The sequence below is a fragment of the Pollachius pollachius genome (assembly GCF_949987615.1).
Source record: "Pollachius pollachius genome assembly, chromosome: 1".
NCBI classification, from domain to species: Eukaryota; Metazoa; Chordata; class Actinopteri; order Gadiformes; family Gadidae; genus Pollachius; species Pollachius pollachius.
The window spans coordinates 38,407,897-38,430,581 of NC_136934.1; the positions used below are offsets into that span (position 1 = coordinate 38,407,897).

The following is a 22,685-nucleotide window of genomic DNA, read 5'->3' on the forward strand; positions in this document are numbered from 1 at the left end:
CTATTTGTTATTATATAATTATTTGTATAATTGTATGCGTACAATATTGAAGCTTTATTTTGAGTTATATCCAGACGTTAATAAAATGCATTAACTTCATAAAGACGTTGTGCATTTTAATTAGGGAATGCAGTTGAATAATTGAGCTTCCTATAATAGTAGGGATTTTCTAACCTGGCAACCCAGATCACAGCGCTTGACCGGAGTCCTCCGCTCCTCCCTGTAGGGGTCCACAGGGTGCGTGAGACTGCTGTCTATATGGCGCACAGACACAAGTTACTCCAGAAAAGACGTTAAACATCTGCCTGTCGTGTGTGAAGTGTATCGGAACAACATCCAAAGTAACATGGAGCAGGAACTTGAAGAAATAGACTCGTCGGGGCAATGGCAAAACATTTACAACGTAAGTCGCAGCCACGGAGGGCCTCTCGTGTTTATGTGGCGATCGTTGCTAACGAGTTAGCTTATTTTAGCTAACGCTGGGTAACCCCTTGGCTTCCAAGATATTCGTTTGTTTTATGCTACCCGTCTTATTAGATCATGAACGCTTTTGAATCTAGGTGAACAGTTACAAGCCACCATGGTGCCCTGTTGACGTGCGGCGCATCTAAGGACGCATGGGTCGCTAGTCGTCAAGTTAGGTCTTCCGGACTTCCGTAGCGACTCGGCTATAAAACGTGCAAGCCCACTTCTCATAGGTTTCCTCCGGTAGGTCCCCGTGATGAGGCGGGCTAACACCGGTGTCCACTGATGCTTCCAAGAACCTGTTAAGGCTTACCGAGAAGGCGCACGGTTTTAGAGACACACTTGTCTAGCTGAAGAGTAAAATTAGACTGTATTCTGTGAATGCTTAATTCACACACTAGATGTATTCTCAGTTTATAATGACATTCATATGGGTTGTTTTCACAGGTATCAATTGTTTATTTTCGGATTCTATGTTCTTAAGCCTATGTTGTGTTTTTTGTACGTACATAGTCATATTATGTATGTGAGACATTTGCAGATACTGCCAGAGCCACCAGGCAAATTCAAGTCATTACTGCAAGTGTCCGATTTGATGCAGTATGTAGGAGGGAGAGAGTGTCATGTAATGCCATTTCATTTATAACCGACGGAACCGCATCTGACATGTAACGCGCAGAACATGCACAGCAAGCCATTTCTTGGAACTAAATCTAAGCTTTCTCGGAATAGTGTCGATTTCCGTGTGCATCTTAAGCACTGTTTATGTTCGCAGAACGAGTGACAACCTTTGGCTTATATTCGATATATAAACAGAAGACGTTTTTACACTTTTACTAATACAGAAGTATAATCAATTTAAAATTGTGATTTTATGTATTCTCATTATAGCCCAAATAACCTGGTGGATATATTTGGAGCTTTGTATGGAGCCTCTCCCCTACATCATCCGTCATTGCTGCCAGTACATCTCAGCATAAACCCATCTTGTTGATACACCAGTGTAATGTATTTATCTCTTTGGTATTCCTGTATTTATAGGAAATCCGCAACCAAGCCAGTAAATACCCCTACAAAGTGGCGAAACTTCCAGCAAATCGAAATTTGAACCGCTACAGAGATGTTAGTCCATGTAAGTGTTACCTCAGCTAAATAGGAATCCCCAAACCTTCATAATGTTAGACTTGTTTTAATCAATTTTTTTGCTCCATATCTTTCAGATGATCATAGTAGAGTAAGACTTGAAAACTGTGAAAATGACTATATCAACGCAAGCCTCGTCACGGTGGAAGAGGCTCAAAGAGCTTACATTTTATCTCAGGTGAGTGACGTTCCAAACATCACCCTTTTATTTTTGGCCTTGTTGGTTAAGATGTACATCATGTCACAAGTGGAAACATGCTTCTTCATCTGCGTGTTCTCTGACATATGTGCCCATTGTGCGTGCATAGACATGCGAAGGGTTTTCTGCTGACATAATTGTGTTCCGCTGCTTTTGTGGGCATTTTAGAGAAGTCTACGTGACCACTATATGAAGGAGTATTTTGACAATGGCTTAGTCATGAAAATGCATTTTGTTGGCTTTTGGGTTTTAACTACTGTGTTACCGGATGTCCTTCCATGCTTAATCCATCAGTGTTTAATCCACAGTACTACACATTATTACTTCAGCTTTCATTGTTTTGCAGTAAACACTGTATTATGAATGTTTGCAGTGCTGTGCTGTGTTAACTCCACAATGCTGCAAGCAGTCATAATGTTGTTTAGGTTCCGGTAGGGGGTTAAGCCCTGTGGGCTAGTTAAGTTCCTGTGTATGCTCAAAGAAGCACGTTTCACTCTTATGGTGTTTTTGAAAACCAATAACTTCTCCTATGTTTTAAGGGTCCATTGAGAAACACTTGTGGCCATTTCTGGTTGATGATCTGGGAACAGTGTTGTAAGGCTGTTATAATGCTCAACCGAGTCATTGAAAAAGGATCGGTGAGTAGATTATAGCTCTTATTATTGTTCATGACATGCATCCATAGACTAATAAATCATTATGAATAACTTGTTTCAAAGTCTGCTCCCTATGAAGCAAATCTAAATGATGTCGACCATGCCCTTCACATTTTGTGAATGTTGTTGAAATATTGTTCACATTGTAGTGTTTATCTCCAATCCATGCTATTCAACAAAAAGGTTTGACAGAAGTTACCTACATGGACTTACATGCTTTTCGTTTTGAAGCAGTAGTAGAATAAGTTATTGTATACTATGTAGTCAGATGTCACATTGTTAAACCATTGTTTTTTTTCTACAGGAAAAGTGTGCACAGTACTGGCCCACCGCACAAGAGCAACAGATCAGTTTTACAGACACAGGTTTTGTTGTGAGGCTACTTTTAGAAGAGGATCAGTCCTACTTTACAACACGTTTGCTACAGCTACAGAACACAAAGGTAAGCAAATAAAGCCTTACTTCATTCTAGATATTGTGTCCCTTATGCTATTCTGCATTATGTAATATTTCCTTTTTACTTTTTTAATCATAAAACATTGTTAATTCTTCTGTAATCCCTGGTCCATGCCTTTTCTAAATTCTGGTATTTTGACCCCCATTGTCCTAAAAGTCCTGTAACAGTTCACTAACAATTGGGTCTACTTATTTTAACTGGTATCCCAATGCAGACAGGAGAGTCAAGGGAGATATACCACTTCCACTACACCGCTTGGCCTGACTTTGGTGTTCCTGAATCCCCTGCCGCCTTCCTCAACTTCCTCCTCAAGGTGCGCGAGTCCGGCTCGCTAGGCCCAGAACACGGTCCATCTGTGGTGCACTGCAGCGCTGGGATTGGCCGCTCTGGGACATTTTCCTTAGTGGACACCTGCCTGGTTCTGGTAAGAATTACCAGGGCTATAATACAAAACAAAATATGCAGACATAAAGACGCTTTGCTAAATTACACAGTTTAGGACAAAGCACATTTAGCCAGACTGATAAAATATTTTGGCATGCCAATGATAGACTGGATCTTTATTTGTAAAGTGGTATTTGCTTTGGTTGATAATTCTAACCGTGCACTATTGTCAGACGACGCAAATAGCAGCTGTTTAAGGGAAATGTCTTCATACACCATTTTCACTACTGCTTTTCAAAGGTCTTTGGGTGTTTAAGTAGAACAGAAAAAAATAATTGTCATTTTTCCTATTTGAATTAAAAAAATAATACCAGCACCCTGGCGCTGTTAAAGACATGGTTTATATGAGCATATGTAGATCATATTGTACACGGGTTCCCACGAAAAAATGGTTCTGTGAAGGGGAAGTGCTTCCAAGAAAGAGGCATGCAATAGTGTAGGGCAGTAACCTTGACTAATAGTTGAGTCATCGTTCTGAGTCGTCAATCATTTTAGCATGGAAAGAGCAGGGGAGAGAGAGGTTTCCAAATGAAACACACCAAATAAACATTCGCTCTCCTAAGTCTCGCTGCTGTTGAGCATTGTTGCATTCACGCAACTCTGGTGGAGCTTAGCTATACAGTATGTGATGGACAGGCAAGATGGATTCCCTGAAACAATCAACAATATTGTCAGAAATTTGGTGGGAGTGGTCTAAAAGTTAAATAGTTTCAAAATGCAGTTTTTAAACAATTATACTCCAATGATAGCTCTTAGATCAAACTGTAGATCTGGTCTGCAGCACATTCTTATAAGCCCACATCAATTGCACAAGGCTTGCATACATGCTATTCACCATGAGTAAGAGAAACGCAGTTTCCAGCAGTTCACACCGATAGAGCCACGTTGACTTGGATCACTGTGTCCACCTTTCACTCTCGGCTTTAGTGCGAAGTGCTTATTATGGACTTTGTGTGCTTGAGATGTGGACATAGGAAAGTCCCATATTGGTTCTTCACGCTCAAACCCATCATTCAAATCTGTTTTACATTTTTAATCAGTCAAATGCTTCTGCATTCTCTTTATCGATGGGGGTTTTGTCACGATTGGATGTGAATACCATGCATAATAAGATAGAATGGGGCTCTCTGACTCCACAAACACCGGCCACGGTTTGATATTGTGTATATTATTTAAGCCTATATCATATAGATTTACATATATAGTGAATTAGGCTAATAGTTATAGTATAGTTGAAAACAGATGCTGACGTTAGTTAATTTGTATGTAGAGGTGGTTTGTCATTTTGCGCTGTACATCGCCTTAAGACCGCTTTTGGAAACCCTGCCTAAAAATTAGGGCTGGGTATTGCCAGGTACCTGACAATTCATTAAATTCCGATTCTTTAGGTCATGATTTAATATCGATTAGATTCGATATTGTTCCAATTGCATCGATTCAATAATACGTGCAGATGACAAAAATAACTAAATATTATTTAGGTATTTTTGTCATTTGTATTGGTTTCGAACAAAGTGACCCCAAAATGAATTAACCATTTCATTGTGCTTTAATTAGCAAAAAGGGAATACAACATTGTATAGTATTGGAATAAAACATTGTATAATATTGTTCCTGAGCTCAACTTGCAGTATAAAGGTAATAATCATAACTGGGAAAATGTAAAAGTGCATGTTAATTTAGGCATACTCGGTTCTTGATTACAATGACTAAGTATGCTTTTAAAATAGAAAATGTCCCTCTTATTATAGGTTGAAATGTAAACACTATCAAGCTCATAAAGTGCTTACTTTTAAAGTAGTGCAATTATAATTAGCCTTAGAATGGGCCATCGTTTTTGACAACAAAATAACTTCCATTGGATTGCTGGCCGTAATGAACGACCAGTGAAATATTTAGCATAAAATAAATATAAATAAAAGAATCTATTTAAAAGAAAATCTCAATCGAAATTGAATCGAGAACAAATAAATTTCGGTGCAATGATGAATCGATATTTTTACCCAGCCCTGCTAAAAATGGACTGTATATGTCAACTATCAAACATTAATTATCATTTGTACTTAAAGAACAATCAAATGTGTTTGTGTAGATGGCCAAGAGAGAGGACATCTCCTCCATAGACATTCAGAAGGTCCTGCTGGACATGAGGGAATACCGCATGGGGCTCATCCAAACCCCCGACCAACTTCGCTTCTCCTACATGGCCGTGATCGAAGGCGCCAGGCTCATCTTGAAGGACAACCAGATACAGGTATGCTTTCCCCCTGGGACCTGGTGTCATTCTGACAATAACACATCTTTGTTTAGTGTGTCAGATACAGGTAGACCTTACAGAGGTACCTGGTGTCATTCGGAGAATTACCCACCTGTGTTTGGTGTGTGTCAGATACAGGTAGACTTTACAGAGGTACCTGGTGTCATTCTGGGAGTAACACACCTTTGTTTAGTGTGTCAGATACAGGTAGACCTTACGGAGATACCTGGTGTCATTCTGGGAATAACACACCTTTGTTGAGTGTGTCAGATACAGGTAGACTTTACCGAGGTACCTGGTGTCATTCTGGAAATAACACACCTTTGTTTAGTGTGTCAGATACAGGTAGACCTTACGGAGGTACCTGTTGTCATTCTGGGAATAACACACCTTTGTTTAGTGCGTCAGATACAGGTAGACTTTACAGAGGTACCTGGTGTCATTCTGAGAATTGACCCCCTGTGTTTGTTGTGTTGCCTTTAAAATATTTTAACAAAGTTGCATTCCTAACTGATGAAGAAAGTCTGCGATTTGCCTAAATGTGTAGTATCTCCCCTGAAATGAATGAGGTTAATTTGTACATTGGTGGAAAAAATGTATGAAAACAAGGTATGTTTTCACTTCACCATATTGCCCATATCTTACTAGAGCTAAAAGTGAACTGATAGTGAAAGTAGCAGAGATTGATACATTCATTAGGGAATACGTCTTTGCACTTTCACTTGTCGAAGGCGGCAATTCCCACGGATATATGCAGATCAAAGAACCTATTATGAAATGATCTATTATGAAAACCCGTAACAAAGGTTTTTCTCTACCATCAACCACCATGTAATATACTCATTCCATACACACAACCCATTTCTTTGTCACAGTGTTTTTTACCAAAGTAAAGAAATGTGGATTTCTCAAGGATAATTAGCATTGATGGATTACATGTTTTTTAAGTGCTCCATAATTTGAGCTAATATAATCCTACGCAATCATTATTCTAGAGACTAGACATGCTGCCGTCAGAACCCCAGTGAACCAAGCCTTCATTACCTAATAGAGCTTTCTTTGTTTTGTCATCCTTCACTGTGAGAGCTCGCTGATGGTCTTCCATCGTGCCTTTGTATCTTGTCCGCCCAAACAGAGCAAGAGGAAAGAGCCAGAGTTGTTGGCCCCTCCGCTACCACCGCCCAGACCCAGCCTGGCGAACAAGCCCAATGGACAGCCAGGACCCGGGCCAGGGCCAGATGTCGGCCCACAGGCCGACAGACCAGACAAGGATCGGGCCGGCGCCCTCGCACACGAGCACCAGACAGAGAAGAACTCTGGGCCGTAAGTCGCACAGAATGCATACTTTGTCGTCATATAGCTGGAACGAAGTGGGCGCCCCATGATGAGCTTCCAGGAAAACAAACCTCACCGTTCCTGTTGATTTTCGATTAATTTTAGCAGGAGATGAATTGCCAACCTCTTGTCTTGATTCTTTCCAGTGTGCGGAAGAGGCACCGCGAAGACCGGGTCGCCTGCACGGCACAGATGGTCCAACAGATGAAGCAGAGACTGAGCGACTCAGAGAGGAAACGGGACCAGTGGCTCTACTGGCGGCCCATTCTGCTCAACGTTGGGGCCGGCGCAGCCCTGGCCGTAGGCCTGCTAGTGTGCTGGTTGTACTCCCAGTGAGAAACTCTTGCTCAGTTCAAACTGACTCTTTATTTTGCACCAGTACCAGGGATTAGGTACTTTTCTTGTTGAAAGTAGGGTTAGACGGTAAGACGTGCATAACCGGGGTATTTATTTCTTCTGAACACGCAGGAGCGCTAGATCAATTGAGTTTGTGTTTATTTTTCATGCAAGATCTTAACAAGACAAAAAAACTAAAATAGTAACATCTCAGGATCTCGGTGCCAGCACGATGATTTAAAATTCTTTATTTCACCCTTGATGAATGTACTGTATCATAAAAATTGAAAAGGTCAGGTGTCTGATCACTGGATCATCTGTCGACATGTTTTACATTTTGCATTTCAAATGGTGTGTGTGTATGTGTTGACTTTCCATCCTACCATAGATAAAGATGTAGGAGACGTGACTCCAAAGACAAGAGGTCAACAACAAACTGAGCGTTTTCTATAAGGAAAATTGTTCTCCGTTTCATGCATGCATTTATGCATTTAGAAGTTTGTTCTTCCATTTATGCCTAAAGGGCATGCCAGTAAGTCAAGAAACCTTTTCTTTGTTGGATGAAGCAGTTCTGGGTCAGATGCCTCACTGTTCGATATTCTTAAGAGAATGTCAATCCGTTGAGTTTTGCGTCATGTTACATGAGCACACATTGTAGGTTTTAGTTCTCACATGACCAATAGACCTGATTCACCTAGCGGCCATATTGGTTCTAAACTTCAGCTGGTTGGGGAAACTGAGTTCCCCCAATAAGGCTGCTGGTGAATAAAGCCAATAGCCAAGCTTGTACGGTCCCTTGCTGCAAACTCCTTTTTGAAACAGGTTTTATTTCTCACATAGCTTGAGCAAGCTTTCAGTTCAACTGTGTTGTGTTTTAACCCACTGGTTGGGTTAATTTATGTATTTTCAGGTTGTCCCACTATTGTGCAAGGGAGAAGCAACATAGATTGTCACGTTGTGGGTTTTAAAATGGCATGTGATGGGGAATAGTTAAAAATCTCCTAGCTGTGTTCCAACACTTAGAATGTTTTTGTTATTACGTCTCTAACACAAACATTGAAGCTGATAGGAACTGTAACTTAGCAATGTTCTCTTTGCCGGATTGAAACATTTTGATTTGTTAAAAGAAGATATGAGCTTATAATTACACCAGCTATGTAATAGATTGACCGGGACCAATACAATACAGAGGAACATGTGTATAGTGCAATCTGCAGATATGGACTGTCTTTCATAAAACTCGAAAGTCAAATGTGATGTTGATGGCGGCAAAATAAAGTTACCGCGTGAGTCTGCATATAGTAGTTTTCCAGTTGGTGTACTTTTCAATGTGCCTTGAGTGAGACAAATATTTCACATTAGAATTGCAATATGGTCAAACTAAATCCATGTAGAATCATTAGCTGTTGTCATCCAGACTAAAGAGAATTACATGTTTGCACTGAATTGAGCTATTTACTGGAAGTTGATATGTGACAAGTGTAAGTTGTATCAAAGATATTTTAAAACCAAATGTGTTGGTATGTGCTAACCCCTTTCAGATGCATTGATAAATACTTTCTGAAACACTGGATATTTATCCTTATTGGATTGGTTTTTACGGTCTTTATTTAACACAGCTGTTCTCAGCCATAACATTCCATTCAATCTTTGCTTTACCCTCTTACGATTCAGGGGATGGCTTGTGCACTGCTGAGGTGCAGCGAGAATATGATAGGAAAGTAAAATATGAATTACTTCTTCAATAAAATATTTGATAACAAAGTCGGATTGTATGTTTGAATTTCATTTTACCCGCCATGGGTGGAAGCAGCCACCGGTAAATGACGTTCATCCATCACTGAGCTGCATGTCACGGTATTATGTTCTCCGGGACCCAAAGCACTCAGCTAAATTAATATAGGAATGGAAGCATGCAGTCGCTCTGTGAATTCCAGGAAGTCAATCCAAGTTTTAGGAAGGAGCCATCTCGCATATTGACTGATTTTTTAGTTTTTTTGGACTGCACTACATGCAACACTGGTATCCCATCCTAGTGTGCCAGAACACCTGCTGGATCAAACCTGGTCTACACACACACACTCACACACAATTATAATTAAGTATCTTTTAAAAAGTATGTCCCATATATTATTCGTCGTCATCAATCGGTCTTGATATTCGTAATATTTAATATATAATAAACAAAACTGTGTTGCATGGACTACAGTGCAGTCGGGTGAAAACTACAAAGAGAGGACCTCTTTTGATTGGTCGCAGTTCGGTGACGACTTTCGGACCGTTTAGATATCCTGCGGACAAAGGGTAGATTGTTTTAAGAATTTAAACGAAATTCAGATTATAAGCATATCATTCCGTTGAAAATTACTTATTGTGGTATGACACTAAAATGAGCTGTCTGTTATATGGTTGATTTAAGAAGTTGAATAAATAACAACAGGCATTGGACAAGGGCACATTCCCGCTTGCTTTTCCGCCACAGTTTAAACGGAACTTCCCAGGACTTGGCCATGTAAAACTAAAGTAAAATACAGCCTTGATATATTATCCCCTCTACGGTTTCTTAAGTTACGCCGTATGTTACAGCTCATTAGTTATAGTTAGAGACTTTTAGTCACAATGTCTCTGCCTCCAGAGAAAGCTAGCGAACTGAAGAAAACCATTCAGGATCATCTGATAAAGGTGAACAAGCAAATTAGACGTTATTAGGTTTTTTTGTATCATGTATTATAAAGTCCGACTTCTACGCAGAGTCCCGATACTGTATTGCAAGAGCTAGTAGTCATCTCAAGATGCATTGTCGTGTAGTTTACCAATACGAGTTAGTCAAATGTATAAGTTGTGCTAAAAAAAACAAATCAATAACCATGGTATCACATGCTTGGGGCATGTCGATCAGATGGATGTCCATGGGAAGATTCGAGAGGTGCTGTCCGAGACTCTGAAGGATGATCTGGGCTATGGACCGCATACTTTCTCCGAGGGGGATTTCCTACAGGCTCTACAGCGCAGGGGGATCATAGATGATGTCATGAGAGACCTGCAGTTCAGCCAGGTGACCCAACAATAGGACACATTGTTTGTTATGTACTAGAGTACCTTACCCGAATCCGCACTTGCCTACCAGACCCGAATATGAGATACATGTAGGCTATTTGAGTTGAGGATTAAATAATTAATAAGTAAAATACCTGTTGTCACGTACGTTTAATCCATTCATTGAGAAAGTATTTTATAAAACAGAATTTCAACAAAGATGACTTTCAAACACCCCAAAAATGTTGGCCTACTTACTCTGTACTAACTATTCTTTGATCTGGTAGAGTATACAGCAAGACACGGAGAGAAGCAGAGAGAAAGATTTTCCCAATAAGTCTGCTCCTCATGTTGCTGAAAAAAACAGGGTGCCGTTGAATAGAAGTGAGACAATTCACACCAACTCGACCACAGCAAGCATCTCTAGAGTTATCTCTCGACCTGAATAATAAATTAATTTGTTCCTTTTCTTCTTCTTCACTCCCCTTTCAGTGGACATTGACGTGGCCCGACGATACCTTCATCTCCAGGTACTTGGTGGCAAGGCCTTTCTGGATCACCTGCAGGAACCAGAACCACTGCCCGGCCAGGTGTGTTCCACCTTTAGGCTCTACCTGCACTTCCGTAATCAGAGGTTCCAGTCGAAGCCGGTTCCCTGTGCCTGCGAACCTGACCTGCAAGAGGGTTTCCTGTTGGAGGTCCACAGAGACGGAATCGGTGCGTAACTTCTGTTGGATTTCTGTTGGTTGTCATTGAGATGTAAATAATTATTGAGATCCACAATATGTGGCAATATAGCCAACCCACAATGTGTTTTTCCGTTTTCATATTATGTATTTTAGGGGAAGGTAGCAGAATGGCAGATTGCACCACTATGCTGTCCATTTGTGACCCGGTACATTTGGTTCTGATAAAGATGGACACCTCCAATGAAACCACTCTGGTATCCTCCTACTTCCTGGATTGGAGGAGTGTACTCAGTGCTCCCAGTGGGAGGACCTGCTTCAGTGTGGAGCTACTGGGAGTGGGTGAGCGGGTGAACTGGAATGTATACTTAATAAGCTGAATGGTGGCCAACATCTTTTTATTGTAATCATCGATCATGAGAAGGAAATCTATTCCTGCACTGCAGTGGGGCCATTAGCTGTCATCCTGGCTGGAGTTGACTTTTAAGACTAGCCAGCTAGTAAGACTAACCAACCCCAGCAGATCAAATGGTATAGATTATTGCTAAATTCATATTTTCCAAATTCATTATAAATTCAACAAACCCATGATAATAGATTAACAATAAAATGTCAAGGCAAACATAGTCACCCACTTATATGCATAAGAAATGGAAGAGAAATCCCAGAGCCCAGGACTGCTGTAGTTTCTGAGCCTGGTTCTGCACATTGCCTCCAGCTCATCTTCAAGTTTCTATAGAAGAACAGGTTTAAGAGAAGCATATATCTTCAGTAGGATTTTGTTGCTCTTAGGGACAGGCCAACAACTTTGTATGTGTATGTCTGTGTATGTGAGAGCAGGAAGTGAGAGTAAAGTACCAGCCGGTGTTCTGACCATCAGTCTTGAGCTCTACCCTCCACTGGTGGAGACTCTCAATGTGGACATCATCACCACACAGGTCAGCAGGAGCCCCGTCACCTGTCAATCTGAGTTGTTTGTTCTCCTAATCTTTCTCTATTCTCATACTCTGTAATGAAATGTTTACATTTCTCATGCATCACTCAAGATAGGTCTCAGTTTAGCCATTGACCTACTTAAAACCTGGTGTAAATATTTGTTGGTTGTAATCAATAGATGTTTTGTTTTTGTTTTTCACAACTTACTTGGGACATATACATTTAGAGAGTTAAAAGTGAGGTGGAGTGTTGCTGTTTAAGTTGTTTTACCCCTTATTTATAGCCCCTGTCATGACCATCTGACTTGTAACTGCATATCTTCAGTCTGTACTGTACACCTGTCCCTCTGGTAACCGTCTCTTGTCCAGCAATCGCTGGAGCGCCAGAGGTCTGCGGAGAAGGAGAGGCTGTTCCTGGTCTATGCCAAGCAGTGGTGGAGGGAGTTTCTAGAGATCCGCCCTTCACACCAGTCCAAACTGGTCAAGATCTTCGCACAGGTGTGTGCGTGTGTTGTGAACTCTAGCAGTATTTGCCTTCCCTGTGATGCTGTTACTGGCCTGTTTGTATAAGGTTGAGGCTTTTGGCTTGAATTTCTTCTTTCTAGTATTTATTTTCTGCCACCATTGAGGTGACGTGACTTCAAAGTTGCAATGCAGGTTTTCACTGTCCTTAAACTCACCTGTGTGTGTGTGTGTGTGTGTGTGTGTGTGTGTGTGCGTCTTTAGGACGAGAACGGGGTCAACCGGCCGGTGTGCTCCTATGTGCGGGTGTTGCGGGCCGGCCGGCTGCTGGAGAGCCCCCGGCAGGCGGCGCGCTTCGTCAGTCTTCTGGCAGACGAGAAGGCCCCCCTGGTGGGCGGGGGGGCGAAGCAGGAGCAGTGGTGCTCACTGCTGGCCTTCGTGTGTAGAGGCAAGGTAGGAGAGACCTGAACAAACACACGCTCCGACTGTTTAGCTCTCTGCCCGCCTTGGTTTGCAAATAGCCCTTGTGTAGAAGGCGTTTAGGGAACTGTGGGCAAAGCTGAGTTAAAATGAACCACAAATAAATGAAGTGTAAAAATGCACACAAATACGGACATTGAGGTTATGACGTGAGAGGCCCCACAGCTAATGATAGATTAAGATACATTTAACAGTTTTGTGCGGAAGGAAACGATTTTGCCAACAAAGCACACCAGACACTAACCGATTCCATTCAACAACAACCCAGTCCTGATTATCAAAACCGTGACTTTAGTGTAAACAAACATGTTTCACGACGGTCAGGAAGAATTAGCTTAGCTATTGCAATGTTTTTTTCTGAAAATATGGAAGTAATTAATGATTATATTCTATGGTAAACCGTGATTATTATTAGGCCTATATATCTAATAGTAGAAAGCATTTAAAACGCCTCTGGATTCTAATCCAAGGCTTGACATGGTGCCAGGGAGTCTGGGGTCAACCGTAAGTTAGAACTCGCCACGACGCCAGAGGCTATGGGGTCAAGAAGTGCTGACCTCTGCCTGGTGTTTAGATTAGTGTTGCCGGCTGCTTGCTTAAAGGAATTTATTACTAGCTTTGTACGTGAGGATAAAAAAGAGGCCGGGATCTGTTAACCATCAGTGCTTTGCAAACTACTTGGCTTTGTTGTTGCCTTTTTAACGATAAAGTCTTTTTGTCATACTTGCTCTGGACCCCTCGATTTCTTTTGCTCTCTTAGTTAGTTGAAGTGATAGAACTCGGTTATTTTCTACCACAAAAACAGAGAGGGCCCGATCGTTAAAAAAAAGAAAAACTTTTAACATACCCCACATACAGAAAAATCTGGATTTTGCTGACCGGAGTCGGAAGGGGGAAATCGGGTACAATATCGGGCGAATCATCCTGTAGTGGGTACTCAGCATTACCTCAGGATATGAATGACTGTTTGTGTGGGAGGGCTCTAGTCTGGGAAAGGGAAAAGGTTGTTCAGTGCATAGCCTGCCCCGCAGGCATATAACCGCAGTCGTGTTACTTTGAATCAAAGTGAGCAAATTATATATATATATATATATAATTATTAATATTTTGACCTTATGATCAGACATCTTTCATTTGCAATGTGTGAGGACTTATTGCTTTCCCTGGCTACTAAATATGGAAATATCGAATATAGTTGGACCACTGTATGAATTACATTCAGCAAAAGTCTTACCCCAACACACTAATGCAGTTCCGTGTCTTGGGCCAGATTTAGACCAGATCTAGAACACCACAGACCTGTGCTGAGCTGCACTGCTGATGCATACAGAAACGCTGCGACCCAGCTGTGATCTCTGAGATTCATTCCAGGGAAAATTAATTTAGCCATGTCACTCCCCCCCCCCCCCCCCCCTCCATATTAGCCCTTTCTGGGAAGCATCTATCGTTCCTTCTTCCGCGTAATCCTGGCTGGCCGGCGTCACACACATCACACACGCGCGCACACACAGTCTTTGTGTCTCCACTCCAATCGCTCTCTCTCACATGCACTCACTCACTCACACAAACAATACAACCACACACGCACATTAAATGAGGGGTTTTATTATTACAAGCGGTTGCCAACCTATCATCAGTCTGTCTCACGCATGTGATCAAGGCTTACAGGACAGGGAAGACTGCTTGTGTATGGGTGATGTTTATTTAGACATGTACACGAGGGTAGAGTCGGAGGGACGCCACAAGGATGACACGGTGGCTCAGGGTCTGTCACACTGAAGAAGTGGGTCCTGAGAGATGGGATTTCTCCCTCTTAGCCGTGTGACTTATGCAAAAAATATCTTTTGGTAATAGAAAGGTTTATTAAATTGCACTTGTTTCTGAAAGCAAGTGTATTTTTTGTTCAATCTATAATGTATGCGTATACATACAGTGGGGCAAAAAAGTATTTAGTCAGCCACCAATTGTGCAAGTTCTCCCACTTAAAAAGACGAGAGAGGCCTGTAATTTTCATCATAGGTAAACCTCAGCTATGAGAGACAAAATGAAAAAAAAAATCCAGAAAATCACATTGTCTGATTTTTTAAGAATTTATTTGCAAATTATGGTGGAAAATAAGTATTTGGTCACCTACAAACCAGCAAGATTTCTGGCTGTCACAGACCTGTAACTTCTTCTTTAAGAGGTTCCTCTGTCCTCCACTTGTTACCTGTATTAATGGCACCTGTTTGAACTCCTTATCAGTATAAAAGACACCTGTCCACAACCTCAAACAGTCACACTCCAAACTCCACTATGGCCAAGACCAAAGAGCTGTCAAAGGACACCAGAAACACAATTGTAGACCTGCACCAGGCTAGGAAGTCTGAATCTGCAATAGGTAAGCAGCTTGGTGTGAAGAAATCAACTGTGGGAGCAATTATTAGGAAATGGAATACATACAAGACCACTGATAATCTCCCTCGATCTGGGGCTCCACGCAAGATCTCACCCTGTGGGGTCAAAATGATCACAAGAACGGTGAACAAAAATCCCAGAACCACACGGGGGGACCTAGTGAATGACCTCCAGAGAGCTGGGACCAAAGTAACAAAGGCTACCATCACTAACACACTACGCCGCCAGGGACTCAAATCCTGCAGTGCCAGATGTGTCCCCCTGCTAAAGCCAGTGCATGTCCGGGCCCGTTTGAAGTTTGCTAGAGAGCATTTGGATGATCCAGAACAGGATTGGGAGAATGTCATATGGTCAGATGAAACCAAAATATAACTTTTTGGTAAAAACTCAACTCGTCGTGATTGGAGGAGAAAGAATGCTGAGTTGCATCCAAAGAACACCATACCTACAGTGAAGCATGGGGGTGGAAACATCATGCTTTGGGGCTGTTTTTCTGCCAAGGGACCAGGACGTCTGATCCGTGTGACGGAAAGAATGAATGGGGCCATGTATCGTGAGATTTTGAGTGAAAACCTCCTTCCATCAGCAAGGGCACTGAAGATGAAACGTGGCTGGGTCTTTCAGCATGACAATGACCCCAAACACACCGCCCGGGCAACGAAGGAGTGGCTTCGTAAGAAGCATTTCAAGGTCCTGGAGTGGCCTAGCCAGTCTCCAGATCTCAACCCCATAGAAAATCTTTGGAGGGAGTTGAAAGTCCGTGTGGCCCAAAAACATCACTGCTCTAGAGGAGATCTGCATGGAGGAATGGGCCAAAATACCAGCAGCAGTGTGAGAAAACCTTGTAAAGACTTACAGAAAACGTTTGACCTCTGTTATTGCCAACAAATGGCATGTAACAAAGTATTGAGATTACCTTTTGTTATTGACCAAATACTTATTTTCCACCATAATTTGCAAATAAATTCTTTAAAAATCAGACAATGTGATTTTCTAGATTTTTTTTGTTCATTTTGTCTCTCATAGCTGAGGTATACCTATGATGAAAATTACAGGCCTCTCTCATCTTTTTAAGTGGGAGAACTTGCACAATTGGTGGCTGACTAAATACTTTTTTGCCCCACTGTATGTATGTATACACACACAGGTGTACAACCTTGTCACCTCCAGTGCAGAGGGAAAGTCCCCTTGTGGCGTATGTTGCGTGTGTTCCCTCCAGGGGGACTGTGAGGACCATGCCACCCTGCTGTGCAGCCTGCTGCTGGGCTTCGGTCTGGATGCGTACGTGTGTGTGGGCACCAGGGCCAAGGGAGGCCCCCACGCCTGGGTCCTGACCCGCGGGACTGACGGAAGCATCACCTTCTGGGAGAGCCTCACCGCGCACAGGTGAGAGAGAGACACACACACACACACACGCACACGCGCACGCACGCACGCACACACGCACACACACACACACACACACACACACACACACACACACACACACACACACACACACACACACACACACACACATTGCCATGGCAGACAGTTGAGCTCTCTTTCATTGTTACGCTGTCAAATTGTTTTCCATGATTTTTTTTTTACTTGATATAATCTGTGTTGAAATTGTTAATAATTATACTTGAAGAAAACTGTTTTGTTTTGAGTTTTTGAGGTGTTTTTCCTCTGCTCTGTCTCCATCTCTTTTCCTCCTTCCATCTACTCTTGTGCATGTGTGCTTGTGCGTGTGTGCGACGGAGGGTCTCAACAGACTTGTCTCCTTTGCGTGTCAGATACCTGCACCAGGCTATTGACCCAGACGCCCCGCCCCTGGCCCCCCAGCCCAAGCCCTCGTCCCCCTATCGCACGGTGGGCTGCGTCTTCAACCACCAGAGCTTCCTGGCAAACTGCCAGCCCACGGACGCCGTGCCGCTCTGCGTCTTTGACTTTCAGGTGCGATGATGATGTGTTCCCTGTTCCCAACGTCCTTGACCCCACAGAAGTCCATACAACTGCATGGATGTGTATATCATTTAAATGGTTGTTCCGTTGATTCAGGTAGTGGGACACTTTAAGAAAATGTTTCTCATTTAAACCAAAAAAAGTGTTTAAAGTTATTCAGTTTTAAAAGACAAGTTATGACATGCTTATGATCAAAAGTATGAATAAGACTGCCTCAATGCCTGCGTGTGTGTGGCTGAATGTTTAAATGTAATGTTGTGAGCTCACTCTATGGCTCCATGGTGACAGAACCCGTCGCGTTGGAAGGCGATGAGCGAGGAGGCCCTGAGGTCGGTGTGTGCTCCGGGTTCCACCACCTCCCTGCCTCCCATCCCCCCCCTCTGCGCCTCCTCCCTGGAGCCCGCCGCCGCTAGCAACCAGCTGGAGCTGGAGATGCGCTTCCTGGTGGCGGAGCACCGCAAGGTGAAGTCCTGTTACCTGAACTTAATGTGGCGCATCTGTCAGGAGATGATGGACCTTCTTCCGCCACTGATCTATTGATTCGCTGTTTAAGAAAGTGGAACAGTTTAAAATAAGTGCCAGGCATAAGTGCTAGGCAGGAAAATAATGGGGAGGGGAAATGGGCATCTACCGTAGGAATTATATTTATTGGTCAATTTTACCGTTGTGAGTGCCTGATTACTGAAACAAAGACTAGCATGAAAGAATATGGGGAATGAAAATGGGATACAATAAATCAACTTCTTTATCGCCTTAGTTCGGGATGTAACGATAAGTAGATTAGTCCCATTTAGCGGCTCCTGATTGGTTTAAGCCGAGTGGCACGTGACGTTGGGGGTGTCTCGTGATCCGCCCAGGACCTGGAGGTGGCCACGGTGTGGGACGACCACCTCTCCTACCTGCTGTCCTCGGCGCTGGCCGCCTACGAGACGGAGCGCTGCACCGGCGTCTCCTGCGGCAACGAGGAGTTCCAGGATGCGGTGAGGCGGGCGGTGCCCGACGGGCACACCTTCAAGGGCTTCCCCATCCACTTCCTGCACCGCAACGCCCGCCGCGCCTTCGCCACCTGCCTCAGGTGAGCGGGAGGGCAACACTCGGCTCTGGAGAAGAAGGAAATGGTTTCCTTCCAGGCGCCATAGGGACGATGAGGCTGTGGTCAAGTGGGAGACCAGTAAAGAGCGGAATACACAGCCTAACGTCGGCACAACCCCGCTCTGCTCCCTCCCTCCCTGAGTTCCTCTGCTTCATTCAAACACATTGACAGGCTTTGTGATTGACAGGCAGTTTCAATTCATGCTTGGGCAGGAATGAGCCGAGAGCAGTCTAAAATCTAAAGAGGCGGGCACAGTCAACTAGGCATATATATTCTCACAGAGCATTTCCCTCACCAACACATTTTTTAATAAACTAAACTCGAGTCATAGCTCTCAAATCTTGCGTACAGCACCTTTTAATGCACTTGTCTCACAGGGCTATGGAAAGGACACGTAAATTGCTGACTTTGCAAAAACAACGTTGATGTTGTAACGTCAGTGTGCAGCACCAGTAGAAACGTCGTAGTCTGAATCAAGCTGACAGAGAAGTAATTTAAAACTGAAGCAGAAGTGCTGCCAGAGTGATGCAACTGTTCCGAGAAAGGTCAGGTATTTGCTCATGATGTCACCATTCGCACGCTCTTCTGAGCATCTTGCAACGCTATTTTAACCTGTGTGGAATGGTGTTTTACCTCTTTATGGGCTTGTATTTTTATGTTGTATTGGAAGTAGTCTGCCTTTATCAACTTATATTTTGTCTATCGTAGTCTTAAAGTATAGACTTATGTAGCTAATTTTTTGTAATTTTTTTTTTAATTACGTTTTTTAATTACGTTCTTCAGCATTGTACTTTTATATTTATATATAAAAATGTACAATGTCATGATTGTGCGTGTGTCATGTGTAAAAGAGCACCGCCTATTGGTGAACGTTGAGACTTCAGTAAGCTCATTTCACTCATATATATATTTTTTATAGATCCACAGGTTTTTTGTTTGAAGTGTGCAGTGCAGATCTTTTCGAATAACACAGAAAAAAATCATGACATTTTACATTTTGAATAATGTTATCTCTTGCATCATCACATTACGCTCAACGCTAATGTTTCGTCCCGTTGTGTTTTCATTCACACAGGTCCCAGTTCTGTGAGGAGATAGTGAGTTGCCGTGGCGACCATGTGAGGCTTGCGGTGCGCGTGCGGGTGTATGCCTACCCTGAGAACGCCTGCGCGGTCTGGATCATGTTCGCTTGTAAATACCGCTCCGTACTCTGAGCGATGTGGACTGCGGAATTCCCTCCCTCTGATCTGCAGAAACACTGTCCACATCTAAAGAGAATATATTGCTTTCTGCAATGTTTTTAGATTATATTTATATATTTATATTTTTTTAAATAAATAGATCCTTGCAAAACTGATGAACTGTAGTTTGACTCGTGCTTTCAGATATGCAATACTAAAGATCACGCATTGTTGCCGTTTCAAAAATGAAAACCCCTTCTGTTGCTGTCATGCTTTCTGCTTTTCTTCCTTAATGGTGTAGCTCTGGTCCACTCCACTGAATCTGGTGTACATTGGCCTTAAATGTTTTCAGTAGTGGCACACTGCGTCTACTGGTTCATTTTGCCGCTACTGTGTGGATTCATAGTTTAGTGCTTTATGACCTGAGAGAACAGACAAAAAATCCGCTCCAATGATGTCGTTAGACAAAAACTATCCTGGGAAGCCCGATATTTATCTTTCCCAATGCCGAGGCCAAAATATTTAAAGGTTACATATTATACCACCAGCTGTGAGTGTGATTAGCCCTTACAAGCCGTTTTGAAAATCTGCGTCTTCTGACATCAATAGTGGGCGTGTCCACCTAGATGTGTGCTGGATAGATCAGTCTACCAGCCTACCCAGTGGACTGAAGCAAACGTTGCTCGTCTATCCAGCATACATTTAGGTGGACCCACCAACTAGTGATGTTAGAAGACGCAGATTTTCAAAACGGCTTGTAACTGCTAATCACGCTCCCACCTGGTGGTATAATATGTCCCCCTTAAATACAGTGGTATCGGACGGCAAGTGCACAGGGGCTACGCAGTCATTGGCTGAAGGGCCCCTCTGGCTAAGAATAAGTGTAAACAAATATTTGGGTTATTATAAACAGTGAAGTGCCCTTTCATGTGACAATTGCATCCAGGAGTTGATGGAACAAATGCAGATGTTGGGAAAGGGTGAGTTAAGTATTCATTAACCCAGAATTACAAATATAATTGCTAATGTGGTAAATGTTGATGCTTCTTGAACATTGTTTAATTTTTGATCACTGATCTACTTGTCTGAAAGAACCACCAGCTTCACACTCGCAGCCAATCACAGAATGTTTTTTTCTCATTAGCTCTAAAATAAGTTAACACGTAACAGAACCCTATTAAGCCGCAACGAGGAGTGTTTGTGAGCTTGATTGTAGTTTTCAGGGCTTGACAGAACTCTTATGATTATGATGCAACGTCGCCGTTGCATCTTTTTTTTTTTTTGGCTTTGACTGAAATCCGGACAACCTATGCCGTGGGATCTTCAACGCCTCACTGAGAAACTGGTGGAAGTAGTTTGGATTTGCTTGGGACGCTGACCTCAGGTGAGCTGTATTGTGGATTTGTGCAACGCTCACTTTAAACTCCCTTCGCAGACAGACGCATGTTATCGCTATCCCTGTTCTTTTCCCTCCTACTTTAAAACGTGGTGAAATTAGTTCGATGTTGGATATTCGACAGATCATATTAATTTTGGATTTATCAGCGGTTCCTGCCATGCTTTCAGTCAGTCTTGACAGACAACCAACAGCGGTTCCTGCCGTGTTTTCAGTCAGTCTTGGCAGACAACCAAGGGACACCCACTTGTTCCTGACTGCTTGCTTATCACATAGGCACCGTCAATAAACTACTCCATTAATTTCCTATGGAAAATAACTTTTTGCTCAATAGCTTCCATGGTATGGGACCCAAACACCTCAAACCAATGCAGAACTGTTCTACTAGGTGGTACTAATTAGACACAACCAAGGATAATATAATTTATTGCACCTACTTTTTTTTTTTTTTTTTTAGATTTCTATTAATTTCCTATGGAAAATTGCTTTTTGCTCAATAGCTTCCATGGTATGGCACCAAAACACCCAAAACCAATCCAGTACTATTCTAGTAGGTGGTAAAGAATCCCATGGGATCGGATTGTTTCAAAAAAACGAATAATATTTGTACCAAAATGTGGAGGTCAAGTATGATAATTTTTCTTCTTGTCCAACAGCACTTTGACGTCTTGTATAATGCTGTGTGTCCTACACTACATCAATTGTTTGTTTGGTTTACAATTGCCACAGTATTAAATGAACCTACTGTGCAATGCATAATTGAATTTACTTCTGAGGTCCTTTTCTACTACCCACTGTCAAGCTGGGATCTGAGTGTACCACACTACTTCTCAATGGCTTGTTTGGTTCACAAACATCCAAAGTGTCTTCTTGCCAAGACAGCCTTCTGGCACAGTTGTAGGTCTCTTAAAGTCCAACCACGAGGACTCAATGGGACTCTTTCTGCAGACCAGGGCCGTGTGCAGACACTCGCGTTTCTGCCCTCCAGGACTCCACAAAGATTCACTTGACCTACCATGGCTACAGGACACTTTATTCGCAGAGAGCCCCCTCAACAGACACGTTTGCCTGAAGTGCCAAAATCTCTAGAGTTAAAGCCTTGAATACCAGAACAAGTGAGGTAAAGTTCTACCCAGACTGAAAGGATTTGTCCTCGTTTCTAAATGCATTCATTGCTTCCCCGCTGGATCTGTGGATGTCTTTTCGAGATGGAAGACTGCTAGCTACACGACTGACTGGGTTTATCTGCATGTCTTAATCGGTTGTTTTGGGCCTGGTTGACTTTTAGCATGCAAGATTTGCATGGATGCTGATTGTACACGTATGCACACTACTCGTAACACTCTGCTACTGCTACTGCTACAACTTTCAACACACTTGAAGCCGCTGTTTACTGCTGCTTGCCGTTTTGATGGCTAATTTATTATTTGCATTTGTTTCATTCTGTGCAAGGCTGTAGTGACTGTTTCGCTGTCTTGGTTTGCGGATTTTTGGTTGTGCTATTGTTGATTTGCATTAAGTTTCATAGAGTTGTTCCAACCCAACTTTGTTGTGAGCTTTCCATTGGTAGCTGAATATTTGCTTGTCTTTTCAGAATTGGGTTGGCCACCCTAACATATTCACTGGTTCCTTAAAACAAAGTAACATCCTTTACGAAATTCTACAATTTGATATTTAACATTTTGCCTATTTCATGTCCATAGGAAGATGCCTCCAACATCGGAAAAAAAGGCAAGTAAAGTTGACCAATTCCTTTTGTAGCAGAGATGGCTCATGCTGG

At 42.6% G+C, this 22,685-nt stretch overlaps 2 protein-coding genes across 2 annotated transcripts; both read left to right on the plus strand.

The window, feature by feature from the left end:
* The first annotated feature begins 228 nt into the window (after nt 1-228).
* Nucleotides 229-9,003, plus strand: ptpn2a (protein tyrosine phosphatase non-receptor type 2a). The gene is made up of 9 exons (XM_079729437.1): nt 229-403; nt 1,507-1,597; nt 1,686-1,786; nt 2,347-2,445; nt 2,768-2,905; nt 3,135-3,344; nt 5,457-5,618; nt 6,757-6,944; nt 7,103-9,003. Exons 1-9 carry the CDS (start codon nt 347-349, stop codon nt 7,290-7,292), a joined length of 1,236 nt encoding a protein of 411 aa, XP_079585563.1. The 5' UTR covers nt 229-346; the 3' UTR covers nt 7,293-9,003.
* A 784-nt stretch (nt 9,004-9,787) lies between these two features.
* Nucleotides 9,788-19,586, plus strand: cep76 (centrosomal protein 76). The gene is made up of 13 exons (XM_079757501.1): nt 9,788-9,974; nt 10,192-10,347; nt 10,616-10,712; nt 10,821-11,045; nt 11,171-11,356; nt 11,855-11,952; nt 12,319-12,447; nt 12,676-12,864; nt 16,508-16,674; nt 17,067-17,226; nt 17,524-17,697; nt 18,093-18,310; nt 19,404-19,586. Exons 1-13 carry the CDS (start codon nt 9,912-9,914, stop codon nt 19,540-19,542), a joined length of 2,001 nt encoding a protein of 666 aa, XP_079613627.1. The 5' UTR covers nt 9,788-9,911; the 3' UTR covers nt 19,543-19,586.
* The last annotated feature ends 3,099 nt before the right edge of the window (nt 19,587-22,685 follow it).

Coding starts and splice junctions, on each gene's coding strand:
- ptpn2a (XM_079729437.1), top strand. CDS start 347: ATGGAGCAGGAACTTGAAGAAATAGACTCGTCGGGGCAATGGCAAAAC. Junction 2,906..3,134: donor TACAGCTACAGAACACAAAG/GTAAGCAAATAA, acceptor ATCCCAATGCAG/ACAGGAGAGTCAAGGGAGAT. Junction 6,945..7,102: donor ACAGAGAAGAACTCTGGGCC/GTAAGTCGCACA, acceptor GATTCTTTCCAG/TGTGCGGAAGAGGCACCGCG.
- cep76 (XM_079757501.1), top strand. CDS start 9,912: ATGTCTCTGCCTCCAGAGAAAGCTAGCGAACTGAAGAAAACCATTCAG. Junction 16,675..17,066: donor GAGAGCCTCACCGCGCACAG/GTGAGAGAGAGA, acceptor TTTGCGTGTCAG/ATACCTGCACCAGGCTATTG. Junction 17,227..17,523: donor TCTGCGTCTTTGACTTTCAG/GTGCGATGATGA, acceptor CCATGGTGACAG/AACCCGTCGCGTTGGAAGGC.